Below are 15226 nucleotides of genomic sequence, written 5' to 3'. Positions count from 1 at the left end.
GTTCAAGACAAATTCTTACCACATGCTCCCAACAACAAGGCTGACCAAATTTCAGGTCAGGATCTTTCCGAAAGTCAAACGGCTGCTTCCTTTGTCATTCCTCCACTTCCCCCACGGCTGGTAGTGAAAGCGATTCCATGGTGTTTGTTCCTACCCCTCTTCCATGCCAAAGAGTGGCCATTTGACAGGTGATTGCCCATCAGCTTTGATGACACTTGGCTAGAGGTGTCAGCTTGTCCTCTGTCTTCAAGAAACTGGTTTAACCAGACTTGTCTGGTAGGTCTAAAATGTGTTTAATTTCAGCTCATGTTTATAACATTACATATACTGTTGCTACAGACATTTCACCATGATATTATGGAGCAGTGAATTTATTAGTTTTCAAATGCTACCTCACAAGGTGTATTTTGTACAAAGATTACTACAGTAGTATGTAGGCTGTGAATACAGGGGTGGATTTGGTCACACATGGTCGAAGTGATGGGCTTGGAAAATGGTGCAGCATTCTGAATGGATACAAGCAGAGCAAGATTGTGTTTGTCAATGCCAGAGAGAAGGATGTTGCAGTAATCAAGACCTGAGATTATAAGAGCTTGGATGAGAGTTTTAGCCATAAGGATAGATTTTAAAAGGCTATATCTTGGAGATGTTATGCAGAAAGAATCAGTAAAATTTAGACATAACGTGAATTTGAGGACCTGAAGGAAGAGATGACACCCAGGTTACAGACCTCCGTGACAGGTAGGATGGTGACGTTGTCCCTAGTGAGTGGAAGAGGAGGTAGCAGGGAGGACTTGAGAGGGAGGGAGGAGATTAAGAGCTCTGTTTCAGCCACGCTGAGCCTGATTGGCGCTAGATATCTTTAAGGAGATGTCAGGGAGACAAGAGAAGATATTTGTTTGGTCAAAAGGAGACAGGTCTGGAATAGAGAGGTAGGTCTGTGAGTTCTCACCATCGACATGGTAGTTGAATTTGTGTTTGCAGAGGAGATTACCCAGAGATAAGGCGTAGAGAGAGAAGAAGATGTAACATACCATATAATAAATCTATGGTATTGAAAGGAGGTATAAAAATTCTCTTCAGTGTGAAACTGTAGAATTAAGATCTTGCAGCATGAGTGAAATCTATAAAATATGGTTGTTTTCCTACTTGTCAAAGAAATATGACAGTAACCTGATATGGTATATATCATGCAGTACTAAAATTTACCTTGGTACTGTATCAGCCTATCAGCAACTAGAGTTTAAAACTCAAAACAGATTTATATTTAGAAAGCCAGCATTTTAAAAATTGATCTGGTATGTGAAATATTTTTTATCAGTAAGTGTCGATTTTCTGAACTATTATATTGTCATAGAAGGCTCTACATCAAGCTATTTGGATTAATTTATTCATTCAGAAATGTAATGTAACTGAAGAACTAACTGATCACTGAACTGTGAACTAGGTGATCCTCCAAAGGTCTCTTGCAATCCAGTGAATTTGGTATTAAGATGATCTGTGCATTGTTAGTGGAGGGTGTATTTATGTCTTTTTACAACATGAACATTTGTGTCTCCGTAGAACAGCACACTGTTAGCATCCTCTGCCCTGATCCTGTACAATTGTCTGCACAGAAGAATCCTTGAATGGAGATTCCATGCAAGGATAGAATCCAGCTGCATGGATTCCATTGTAGGATCCCGGGTTTATAATAAATAAATAAATAAAAGTCTTCCTTTCAAGATGTTAGACTGCAAAACGTTTTTGACCTCTTAATATTTACATAGTAAGAGTATTTTTTTTAATGTAGTTTCCATCCTTTATCCTAGTTCTGCTACTCTGATGATGTTGAGTAATACTTTAGTCTGCATGTTGTCCTGCTGGAATCACTTGTTGTATTTACAGAGTAAGGTACTACTCGACATGAGCAATGGGGACAGATTTGGGCCCTTTGTGGTTTCAGAACATATCACCAGGATATGGAAGATGGTGTGGCTAAATTCCTTCTGCTGCTTTGCTAATCTCAACCACTAACCTATTATTTTATTATGACTACCCGTGGGGAGCTTGAAACTTGGACCTATTTACTTTCCAAAAACTGCTACTCTCCACAACCTCTGTTGTATAAAGAAGCATGACTACTTCACCTTTCCTGAGCCTCACTTTTATGTATAATCGACATTACAAAAAATCACAAGGGAATTAGTTGGCATTGCTAACCTTGGTAATGTTCCCATAATTAACAGTGAACATTAGGTGCGTTTTATTGGTCAGTGATCTGTTGGGCTTTTGATCTCATTAATTTATTTCTTCATTTAGCCACCAGATAATGGGCCTCCACCTCTACCAACATCGTCCCTACCTGAAGGCTATTATGAGGAGGCGGTGCCACTTAGTCCTGGAAAGGCTCCTGAATATATCACTTCCAGTGAGTAATATATATCCTGATGCCATCCTAAGCAATTGTCAGTTTTAAGTATCAGAGGGGTAGCCGTGTTAGTCTGGTTCTGTAGAAGCAGCAAAGAATCCTGTGGCACCTTATAGACTAACAGATGTTTTGCAGCATGAGCTTTCGTGGGTGAATCTTCACTTCTTCTGCAAGCAATGTCAAAATCAGGGGGGGGGTGTGTGTATATATAAGCAAGAGCAAGAAGCAGGCTAGAGATATTAGGGTTAGATCAGAGGATGGGGCCCTGGCCAGCAGCTGAAGGTGTGAAACCAAAGTCAGTTTTAGTGGCTTTCAGTGCTTTAAAACATGAAGACATAAACAAAAAAGAAAACTTCTCTCTCTTTACATCCTCTATATTTAAGAATTATATGAAGGGCTCACTATTGTCCGTATCTATAAGGATAGATTGTGGCTGGTTTATGACAGTGGGATCAGGTAGGCATGCTGGACCCCACAGCAGTTTCTGATGTGAGTGACCAATACCTCCAATGCTATCCTGTGACACTAGTTCAATATCGACTTGAGTGCTACCTCCTGATTAATCACCAAAACCGATTACCTCAGTACTCAGGTCTCCCATGATCATATCCAAATACTTACCTAGTCTAATCTATTTTACATTGCCGTATGGTTGGATCACAGTGATAGAATGATGGCATGCCTGCCATTGAACAGTTGTGCAGGTTTAGAGAGCTCAGCATTTAAGTACTAAAAGATGGAGGGTGTTTTCCTGTGGGTTGGAGGAGGTAAAAAGGTTTCTTTTGCTGCCCTTATTTATTGTCTGACAGAGTTAATCCATCACTTCTGTATGAATACTTTTCTGCTGGATCGTCATCATTCATGACCTTAAATTTGTTAGACCATTTTTATTGTTGTTTAAATCTAAATGAATGACTAAATAAAATCTGTTCTCCTAAACAATAAAACAAGAGAAACATTATAGCACTAACAAATGATCTGTGTGCCATTTGTACACTGTGGTTTAAGGAGAGTCCTTTGTTTTTCTTGGAGAATGATATGTATGCATTAGCTCTAAACATAAAAAATACCAAGCCAAAGAAAATCTGGCCCTTGTTAATAGGAATAACTTAACCTAGGCAATTTGAGCAAAAAAATAAGCGCTCCAAAAATGTAAAATGAATGTAGACACACTCAGCCTCAGCAGTGCACAGGGAATTTCCACTCCCTGCTTCTCCCCCAGAAATAGTGCAGGGTGGTCCTGCTCACACCCTCTGACCCAGGGAACTGCCAGTTCATGGTTAGCTGCTAACTGCAAGGGCCCAGCTCAAGGAGAAAATATTAGCTGCATTTTAAAGTACTGTACAGTAGTTGTTTCAGTGGGGCGATAACCCAGAACATGCTAACCAAATTTCAGACTTATTTTTATTAACCTTCATTACTGTCCAGACCCACAGGAACATTTAGGGGAGATGGACCATCCCTCCACCTCCCATAAATCAAAGCTATAACTTTTACAAAAGTTATATGCATAACTAGCATAACTCATAACCTGTATTGCCTCAAATCCGCTGAATTCAATTACCTTTTGTATTTGTCATCCACTCTTTTAACCCCTCTAGAAGAATACAAATACTGTCAAGAATTCTGTTGGTGTTAGTGGCTAAATTCAGTGCTTGTTACCCATCTACTCTAGCAAAATTCCCATTGAGCTCATTTGTGCTAGCTTGTCTTATGGCTTTGTGAATAATATGAACATAAGTGACTAAAATAAAACCACCAAACTCACTTTACTTGTAAAAACTGCAGCCAGGATATGGCGCTGTTTCTGAAGTGGACATGATTGAGAAGACTCAGATTCTAAGGGCCCAGACTACAAGAACAGCATCATGAAGAGTGGAGGGAAAAAAGAGAGAATGCGATCTCTAATGGATTAAATAAATGTTCAAACAGATATATCTCTCTATAGTATATGTTTCTTCATACAGTAGAACTGGGGTAGGCAACCTATGGCACGCGTGCCAAAGGCGGCACGTGAGCTGATTTTCAGTGGCACTCCCACTGCCCGGGTCCTGGCCACCGGTCCGGGGGGCTCTGCATTTTAATCTAATTTTAAATGAAGCTTCTTAAACATTTTAAAAACCTTATTTACTTTACATACAACAATAGTTTAGTTATATGTTATAGACTTAGAGAAAGAGACCTTCTAAAAATGTTTAAATGTATTACTGGCATGCGAAACCTTAAATTAGAGTGAATAAATGAAGACTCGGCACACCACTTCTGAAAGGTTGCTGACCCCTGCAGTAGAACCTCAGAGTTACAAGGGGGTGGAGGTTGTTCATAACTCTGAAATCTTTGTAAACTCTGAACAAAATGTTATGGTGGTTCTTTCAAAAGTTTACAACGGAATACTGATTTAATACAGCTTTGAAGCTACTATGCAGAAGGAAAATGCTGCTTTTAACCATTTTAATTTAAATGAAGCAAGCACAGAAACTGTTTCCCTACCTTGTCAAATCTTTTTTTTTAAATGTTTCCATTTTTTTTTAGTAGTTTATGTTTAGCACAGTACTGTACTGTATTTGGGTTTTTTCTTTTTTTTCTCTGCTGCTGCCTGATTGCCCATTTCCAGTTCCAAATGAGGTCTGTGGTTGACCGGTCATTTCGTAACTCTGGTGTTCATAACTCCTGAGGTTGTACTGTAATAAGAAGATTTTTTTCTACTATAATTAACAGTAAATAGGCTCACATGATCCATGTTCCTATAAAAAGGTGAAAAATCCACAGGAGTATAGTTCATGAAAACAAAATGATGGTGATTTCCCTATCTGTGGTCTGTAAATAAATATTTATCTGCAGATAAGAACAAGTCGAAGTGTGCCTCAGCTGATGATGACTCTCTTTTCCATCTCCATTTATTGAAAAATACTGTTCCAGAGTGACCTGGTTTAAATTAGCTTCAGGTTAATCCTTTGAATACCTTATTGGGAATAATGTGAAAATGTATTAGGGTATTATTTTCCTTAACAATTTGTATTATTTTTGTACACAGAAAAGTATGTAATTCATACAACAAAAACTAGAATAACCATCAAGCTCTGCCAAAAAGTGTGTGTGTATGTATGTGTATATATATGTGTATGTATGTGTATGTATGTATAAAATATGTGTGTGTGTATGTATATGTATATATGTATTATTTATATATATATATAAAACTAGGCTTGGAAGGATCAGATTTTTACTGGTAAGTGTCGGTGAACGTTGATTTCACGTTCATACACAACACCCCCAAAATATTTCCATTGATAACAATCAAAATGTACAGCTAGTCAAGTAAGAAAAATGCTACTTGAGAACTTATTAAAGTTTAATTTAAGGATATTTAATTTGTATATTTTGACATGTTATGTTGACAATTTGTGTTTTGACAGTTGTAAAGCATTAATTTTTTGAATCCCAGGGTCCACTGTAATTAAATTAATGTCTGACTCCCCTGTTGTCTGAACCGCCCATAATTTCCCACAACTGTGAAAATTTTAAATCAATAAAAATTGAAAAAATTGCTTTAAAATAAACATTGATATTATCGGTTGAAATTATGTATTTAAAAAATTGAATCCTGCCTGTTCAGTACATATTAGAATGTACTGCCTAAAATGTATGCCATGGCCCTCTACTGCATTGAGCCTGGACTCAAGTCAGTGGGAGCTACTGGATGCTCTGCACTTTTGAAAGTCAGACCACTCAGTTTAGGAACCTCAATGAGGATTTAGGAGCCTAACTTTAAACACCTTTTAAAAATAATCTTGATCATTGTGTGTGTTCTGCTAGTATGAAATTTTGAGGTCTAGCGGAAGGTCAATTCACTGTAGGTTATAGAGACATTAATCTCTGGTTAATGAGTCTGGATAGGCTTGAACCCCTTCCCTTCACCCTGTGTTGCTGCGGGAAAGGAGCAATCTCTTTTCCTTGATACCCGTCAACCTTAATGTATTCTGAGTGTTGGGTTGGCATTCTCGACTACTCTGTCCTCCCACAGTGTTCTGTCTTCTGCAGAGGGGGTGGGGTAAGGTCTAACTACTCCCCCTTCCTCTAACTTTTTAAAAAATCTTTCCCATGAAGATCACCACTGTACACCTCTGCTGTAGCTCATTGCCTTGGTTAGCAGTTGCACTCACAACTTGTTTGTCAGTTTCCCTGTTGTTGCCATCAGGTTTCTGAATTGCTGCAGTGGTACTGCGTCTTTCACATTCAGGTCACACTTGGAAGGTTATCTTTGCAACAGTAAGGACTAGAAACTTTTTATTTAAGGAAAGCTTAAATCTGCAGGCTTATAGTAGAGGTCTATAAAATCATGAATGGCGTGGAGAAAATGAATAAGGAAGTACAGAGGAGGTGTGGTGAGGAAGGACAAGGGTTTACAGTGCTGAGATTATATGGTTACTCAGTATTGATAATTTCTCTTGTTTGTACCATGATGGCAACAGCAGTTGGGGTAGTAGGGAGCCAGGTGAATAAGTATTTTATGCAGGGATAAATGACCCAGCCCATGCTTTAACTCCCAAAGGGAGAACTCTGTGCCAAAACAGATGTGCCAAAATAAGATGTCTAATAAAATATGACTTGGTCTATATTTTATTTTGTTAAGAGTGAGTGTGTGTGTGTGTGTGTGTATGTATATATATATGTGTGTGTGTGTGTGTATGGGTGTATATATATATATATACACATACATATATACATACACACATACACACACACACATTATTAGCAAAATAAAATATAGACCAAGTCATTTATTATATATATACATTCCAAATCAAGACTTTTTAAATTGTTGGATGCAGAGTGGCATGATGGTGGTGTGTGTCTGTGTATATGGATACTTGAAATGCAAAACTGAACCTTTAAATTTGGAGTCCCCACCGGCACCTCCATAATTGTGATATTAATAACCTTGATGAAAGTATGTGGGTGTTGTGAAGAGAAGTGCAGTGGTTAAGCAAATGACCTTGCTGAAAAGCAATGAAGGAAACAAGATATTTGCTTGGGGCTTGAGGTAAAAAGAAACCAAGTCTTCATAATATAGTAAGGAGATGACTGATAACAATGGTATTTGGAAGGTGGAACATTCTTTTGTGGAATATGAGAAAGTTAAAACATCCCATAAAATGGAAATGATTTATTAAAATACAGCGAAGACTGATGTCTGTAACACAGCAGAAGAGTCTTAAATGTGGCCTAATGAAAGCAAGATTGGAAGTGTGTAGCTTCTATATGCTCTCTTATTTGGATCTGATCTTTAACAAAGAGCCTTGTCAGTTCATTTTGGAGATAGAAATCCCACCTGTGATTAAATTGATGCACACCATCAGGAATGGGGTCCCTTCTTCTCACTTAAATACTATAATTTTTTTTGCCTTTTCTGCTCTCCTCCACTGCTGGCCACCCCTCTGGGAGTTTTCAGATTCCGAGGCAGTCTGGTGGCAGAGAATAGAGCAATCAGGAAGAATAGAGTGTGAGTCAGTTGCTGCCTTTCAAGGAGGATTGTTGCCAGAGGGATGGACCAGGGTTCTGGATATAACTCTAGGGCAAAGGGGATAGGCAGGCCTCCCTGAAATGCTGGTTTAAGTACTGAATTCTACATTTTCATGTTTAGTAATTTCACCACTTTAACTCTCTTGTCTCTGCAGGTAAGATGTGGGTGTTCTTTTGTATGTCTGAGTTTGATCAATAACCTCCTAGGTATTTTCTAATTTAGTGGTGTAAACTTTCATAGAGCTTCCTGAATAACCCCTCCAGAAGGGTGTGTTTGTTTAGGCTCTTTTGTCCTGGTTTTCAGGGAGGTAATTAGAAGAAAATGGAGATCTCACATATCATTTTACATGATTATGAGAAAATGAACAGTCTTTAATATAAAACCATTTTCCAGTTTGTCAGTTTAAATTAAATAATAGATAGTCCCTAACCTTTCCCACTCTTCCCTTATATTTCATTTTTTTTTAAAACAATAAAAACCTTGTAGTGTTTCTTAACTTTGGCTTCATTTGTAGCTCTTAGCCATTGCCTTGCATTGGCTTAGTGCTGAGCCCTGTCATTCCACAGCTTAGGAAGGATTGTGCCTTCTGGAGCTTCTAGGCATACCAGCTGACAGAAAGCTCCTCATTTAGTGGGGGGGGGGGCGATTTCTGTGATAAGGATAACACCGTTTCGCAGTAGTAGAGAACTAACTCCTGGCTCTTGATAACAAAGGGGGTGATACGAAGCCCACTTAAATCAAAAAGAGTCTTGCCATTAGGCCCAAAGCATGTGAACTAAGGAACATAAGGAGAGAGGTTTTTTTCAGAATGCTTTCAACATCAGCAGAGGCACTGACGCAATCAACAGCACTGGCTAGTTAGCATTAATGGTCTCATGGTTGGTATCTTGTTGCTGTTATAATTGTATGAAATTTTGTACAGACATGCATTTTTCTACTGTATACGGTGTAAATTACTTGAACATACAGAAATACTTGATTCCTTGTGAGCTCTGTCATTCTCCATGTTTAATTCTCTACGTGCTATGTCCTGAATATTTACATTTATTTCTTTCCATGCAGACATTGTTACCAAGAGTTTAGTATTGCATTAAGGAATGGGGAAAGATTATAATCGCTTCCTCTAGAAAAGCTGCAAAAAGGGGGAAAATGAAATTGCAAGTAGCACTTTCAAAATAAGCAGTATTTAAATGCTAAGTATTAATTCCCAAGTTACAGTTTTAGTTAAAATTCCTGGGGTATAATTATGGTTCTATAGTTAAATCTAATGATGATGCACTTCTCATTTTTATAGCATCTCATACTCAATAAACTTAATGTATTGATATTACTGAGGATTGAAAAATATATTGTTTTTGGTTTGTCTTTAGAATAAAAGGTAGTATACTTAAAATAGATCCCATTACAGTTGTTCAGTTCTATAGGTGTGTTTCATGGTTGATGGTTTTAACTGGGCACTTTTATACTTTCCTTAAAGATTATGACTCAGATGCTATGAGCAGCTCTTACGAATCTTATGATGAAGAGGAAGAGGATGGAAAAGGAAAAAAAATGAGACATCAATGGCCTTCTGAGGAGGCTTCTATGGACCTTGTAAAGGATGCCAGAATCTGTGCCTTCCTCTTGAGAAAGAAGCGATTTGGACAATGGACCAAACTACTGTGTGTTATCAAAGAAAACAAACTACTGGTAATTATTATTTTATTTCCATATTATTTTATGGCTTATGGTAAATACATTGTTGTCATAACTATGAAGGGAAGGGTAACAACCCTCCTGTATACAATACTATAAAATCCCTCCTGGCCAGAGGCACCAAAATTCTTTTACCTGTAAAGGATTAAGAAGCTCAGGTAACCTGGTGGACACCTGACCCAAAGGACCAATAAGGGGACAAGATACTTTCAAATCTTGGAGGGGTGGGGGGAGGGCTTTTGTTTGTGCTCTTGGAACTAAGAGGGACTGGACATCAATCCATGTTCTCCAAATCTTTCTGAACAAGTCTCTCATATTTCAAACTTGTAAGTAACAGCCAGGCAAGGCGTATTAGCTTATCTTTGTTTTCTCAACTTGTGAATTTTGCCTTTGCTAGAGGGAGGTTTACCTTTGCTAGAGGGAGGTTTTTTGTTGTAACTTTGAAACTAAAGCTAGAGGGAGTTCCTCTGTGCTCTTTGAATCTGATTACTCTGTAAAGTTATTTTCCATCCTGATTTTACAGAGATGATTCTTACGTTTTCTTTTTAATAAAATCCTTCTTTTAAGAACCTGACTGATTTTTTCCATTTCCAAAGACCCAGGGGTTTGGGTCTTTGATCACTTTGTAACCAATTGGTTAGGATATTATTCTCAAGCCTCCCCAGGAAAGGGGGTATAACGGCTTGGGGAGATATTTTGTGGGGAGAGGAACTCCAAGTGGTCCTTTCCCTGTTTCTTGTTAAATCACTTGGTGGTGGCAGTGTACCAGGTTTAACCTAAGCTGGTAGAAATAAGCTTAGGGGGCTTTCATGCGGGTCCCCACATCTGCACCCTAGAGTTCAAAGTGGGGAAGGAACCCTGACAATTGTAAATAGCGATCAAGTGTAGTAGTGCTGTCAGAGAGCGTTGTCATGAACAAGAACCCAAGACGAGGGGCCCCATATCAATTGATCGATTGCTTTTTTTAAAGCCACTTAGAACATGGAACCTGTCAGAGTGAAACTTACACCCTAGAAAATTCTCTGATGCAGAGAACATAGCCTGAAGCCTATTTCTGTCTAATATATTTCATCCCTGAAACCTTGTAAACCTAACCCTTATGGAGGCAAAAATCCCACTAGATTCTGTGAGAGTTTTCCCTATATCAGAGCTCTTGGATCAGACCCTTAAGAGAGAAACAAGTCCCTTGGTAGATTGAGCAATCACTTTGCAGCATATGTTATTGTAATGTATATACTTAAAACTAAACCTTCGCCATCTGTTCTGCTATAATTACAGATGCAGTATTCACATAACTCACAGCTGCATCATAGAAAGGAAAGATGGAAGTGATTTAAATGTCTTTGTGTGTTCATCCTCTAGAACTCTATTATGTTTCTTTTGTATAGTGCTCACCAGTTGCAGGTCCATGACTCAGTAAACTTCCTGCTGCAAGACTTGTTTCTGTTTAGTGAAAAAAGGGTTATCTTATGAGTAGGGCCGACCCTCGGGGGGTGCAGGGCCCGGGACATAGGTGCCGAGTTTCTGTCTGCCAGGAGTGCTCCCCCTGGCTCTGGTAGGCCCTGCCCCCACTCCACCACTTCCCCCAATGCCCCACCTGCTCCCCCACCTCTTTCCGTCCTGCCTCTTCCCTACCCAGGTCCACCCCCTCCCCTGAGTGCGCTGCGTCCTCGCTGCTCCCTCCACAGCACCTCCAGACGAAGCAGCTGATCGGCGGTAGGCACTGGGAGATGGGGGGAGGCGCTGATCAGCGGGGCCCGCTGGTGGGCCCGGAGGCACTGGGGTTAGGGGGAGGTTGCTAGGGGGGCTTCTCCTTGCCCTCCCCACCTCACCTTCCTGCCCACCTCCTCATCAAACGTGGGGCCCATGGCGGTTGCCCTGATTCACCATACCCTAGAGACGGCTCTGCTTATGAAAGGGTTTCGTTTCTATATTATTAAAAAAAATACAAGGGTTTTAAACTACACCCTAAATCACGTGGGGTCTGTTTACTCTCTTCCTGTGTGGCGCCAACAAAGTTGCAATTAGCAGATGAGCTTATGATGGCTGCATCCCAACAGAAAAATTTAGTAATGAAGGGTAGCAACTGGAAAAGGATATTCCACAAAGTGGGGACCCTCAATTTAGCAACTCATTTTCCCTTGTTGGTCCTCCATGGCCCAGATCTGTCAATGTTCAGAATATGCTGCAAAGTTCGTCTTCTACTTTGGCTGAAGGGGGAATGGACAGATTTTGGGACATAGATGGTCACAGAGAAGAGATTGCTGTAAATATGGTGGGAAATTGTTATTAAATGGGCAGTTCAATTTATGTTTTAAGTATATTATTCTTGCACTGTATATATTTTAATTGTCAAAAAAAAGTTTGACTCTGATTTCATTCACCCTTATATTGGTGTAAATCCATCGGATTCACTGTTGTTAGTCCAGATTTACGCCAACATATGCAAGATCGGAATCAGACTTTTGAAATGAAGGATAGAAGCTTAAAATCAAAATTGAGAGAGAAAGAAAGAGAAATTAAAAAGACACATTATATTTCTTCTACAATTAAGTTTATTTATTTATTTAAAATCCTGGTGGTACTCTTTTCCCTTTTAACCACATGTTCCTTTAACCACTTGTGTGGTCTAAGAAATTGTTATTTTCCCCCCCGGGGTTTTTTCTTCCAGTAATACTGTAATGAGGATTAAGAAAATAAAAATCATAACAGGAGTTGAATGAGCAATTTAAACAAGATTAGTTTACTATTGGAAGAAAGACCTAGAAGACTTAACCTATGAGTTATGCAGAAAGTAATACAAATATATATGTGTTTAGGGATTAGTTATTCCCTATATTATAAATGCAGCATTCAAATGGGACCAAAATGTGATATTTTAGATCAGAACCAGACATTCTATATAAATAATTTGGCCAATAATTGCTTTCTATAAGCCTCATCTGGCGCTATTTGTTATGTAAATGTGTGTTTTTAGTAAACTTCTTATATATACTCTGAAAAATAAAATCTAGAAATATATATTAAGATAACAGAACTGCATTTTAAACTGCTAAAAGGTGATGGTGGCTTTTCATGCTCATATAACTTAAGCATGATTTTTTTAATAAAACAAATTTCCTCAAAAAATTATTTACCACTCCGCTGAGACCAGGCCAAAGGCATTTTAGTCTGAAAGGAAAACAATTAGAAAATTGTGAGCAGTTACAAAGATTGGTTTTAAATGATTCCCTTCTCAGCCTTGATTGTAGAGTGTTTGTAATATCCTGTTAACAATTGCTATATGTTCCTGAATCTTATCACATGAAGTGGGTAAGGCAAGATTTTAAAATAAGGGGTCTCAGATCCATGTATAAAAATGCATGTGCATTTGTTAGTCTACCTTTGTGTTCAGTTATCCTTATTGCATATGCAGATTGGTCTTTTTTAATATCCAAATAGCTATTGTACATGCACATGAAAATGTAGATGGGGTAAAAAGGCCAATTTGCACATGTTGTTAAGGTAACTGGACATGGAAATACAGGCACACAACGCTATGAGCTTGAGTTGTTTTTGTTTCAAATCTGTTATTCTGTGTACGACATCTAAATAAAACTGAACTACACTGAAAGATTGAAAGAACTGAAGGATGGAAGCTCAGAATGGGTACTAGATGAGCCATCAGATGTTACAGCTTCAAATCTGGGCCAGGTTCATCAATGACCCAGCATTTGAAGGGGGTTCACTAACGTTTCTCATCGTTGAGGAGGAGAAAAGTTCATGTCAGTCTTAGCAGAGAGGGCAAAGAGTAAACCACCATGGAGACTGAACTATCCCCGGACTCTCTTATCCAGTTCAGGGTTGAGGCTTATTGGTAGGTAAAAGAAGCCTGCGACGGTATTCCCCAGGCTGTACCTATTCTATGATTAAACAGTCTCCAGTAATGTCAATCTGGCAGCCATTTCACTTTAGGAAAGGGGGTGATAAAGATTGATGCCAAGTTAGCATTGATTAACTTCGGTATGTAGTAAGGGGATGAGTGAGAAAAGCTAAAGCAGTGAAGTACTGCTATACAATAAGGGCTTTCACCAAAAGTGCATGAAATTAAGTTTTAACCTAATAACATACTTCATTTTTATTTAGTGTTATAAAAGTTCTAAGGATCAGCAACCTCAGATGGAACTGCTGTTGAATGACTGCAGTATCACATACATTCCCAAAGACAGTAAAAAGAAGAAGCATGAGCTGAAAATCACTCACCAAGGAACAGATGCACTGGTTCTAGCAGTACAGAGCAAAGAGCAGGCGGAGCAGTGGTTGAAGGTACTGGACGGTTTCTGACCAGTTACATATCTAAAAACATTTCTGGTAATAAAACATTGTGTAAAAAAGGTGAGATATGAAAATGTGACTGTTTTTTAAATTAATGTTTTAGGTAGTTGGGTGTATTTTTCTTATTCAGAAGAATGGCCCCATATATCCAGCCTTTGAGCTCTTTCACCTGCCACTGACAAAATCCTTTCACTTTTTGCCTTGTATGATGACAGTTCTTCCCGAATAGGAATGGCTGTGTTTACTGAATTCTGCTGGTCATGTGAAATATCAGGCAGCCCCTTTCAAGTGTACAATTTTATGAGAGACCAGATTTTGAATCCGTGAAGAGCAAGTCATAAGATCTGCTTTGTGCCACTAAAGTCTCTGAAACAAATTAGTATTTATTAAAATGCCACATGATGCTAAATATTGAGACGGGAGAAGGACGTTTTCCCAGTAACTTCAAAATACTGAAATTAGTTTTGGTATTGAGTAAAAAAAAATACAAGCAAAAGACAGAAAGTTTTAGGTTTTATGGTTGGGGTTTTTTAAGAATTAATTAACAAGTAACTAGTGATTTGCTTTCAAACAGCCACTCCCTTCTCCCTGTTTAAAAAACTAACATCTGTTATGCTTACGTTGCTTCTCTTCAAATGTAGAATTTCTCCCCAAAATGATAGTATAATATTTACTCCTGAAACAGCAACAACACTGCTATCTTGTAATGAATCAAAGCCAGAAATGGTTGTTTTATGCCAATAAAAAGCCAATCCTCACCTTCTTTCAAATGAATACCATGCTTTGCATCATCATATATGCTCCCTCTTAAGCCTATGCAGTGGGAACTCTTGCTTCAAAGGCAGTTGACTCCACAGGGCCTAGCATTACCGTTGGTGTTTCAAAAATAATAAATTGTAACCAAGGCAGAAAGAGAGGGAAACAATACCAATAAAGTGTGTGTTAGCTTTCTAGAACACACACAAAAAATGGGGGGAGTGGTTTCTGTAAATTTTGTCTAATGCAAAGTAGATGATGATGAGATTGGTTAAAGGTTTTATTGGTATTCCTTTGGCATGACCTGCATAACTTACAAGAATTCATGGTTTTACCATTCATGAGTGAAGCAGCTACTCCAAATTCATACCAGTAAATTTCTGTGTCCACCCATATATTTACATTCTTGGGCCCTTGATCCTGTGAGAGCTTATGTGCCTGAGTAACTATGCGTGTGAGTAATTGCACTGAGAGTTCATACGCCATGTATGTTGTGGATGGGAGTTGCAGAGATTAGTACACATTGT

The 15226-nt window shown here is 38.6% G+C and overlaps 1 protein-coding gene across 19 annotated transcripts in view; it reads left to right on the top strand.

The window, feature by feature from the left end:
• AFAP1 (actin filament associated protein 1) overlaps positions 1 to 15226 on the top strand; it is a 172326-nt gene that overhangs the window by 98466 nt on the left and 58634 nt on the right. For all 19 annotated transcript variants that reach the window (XR_005599377.1, XR_005599378.1, XM_039541555.1 and 16 more), the window contains 3 exons: positions 2302 to 2410; positions 9412 to 9623; positions 13755 to 13934. Coding sequence is in view for 17 of the 19 variants with exons in the window: in XM_039541555.1 (XP_039397489.1) it covers positions 2302 to 2410; positions 9412 to 9623; positions 13755 to 13934 (501 nt within the window). In the remaining 2 variants the exon portion in view is untranslated. The remainder of the gene's footprint in view (positions 1 to 2301; positions 2411 to 9411; positions 9624 to 13754; positions 13935 to 15226) is intronic.

Source organism: Mauremys reevesii, linkage group 5, assembly GCF_016161935.1.
Source record: "Mauremys reevesii isolate NIE-2019 linkage group 5, ASM1616193v1, whole genome shotgun sequence".
NCBI classification, from domain to species: Eukaryota; Metazoa; Chordata; order Testudines; family Geoemydidae; genus Mauremys; species Mauremys reevesii.
This window is presented reverse-complemented; position numbering and strand designations above follow the sequence as displayed.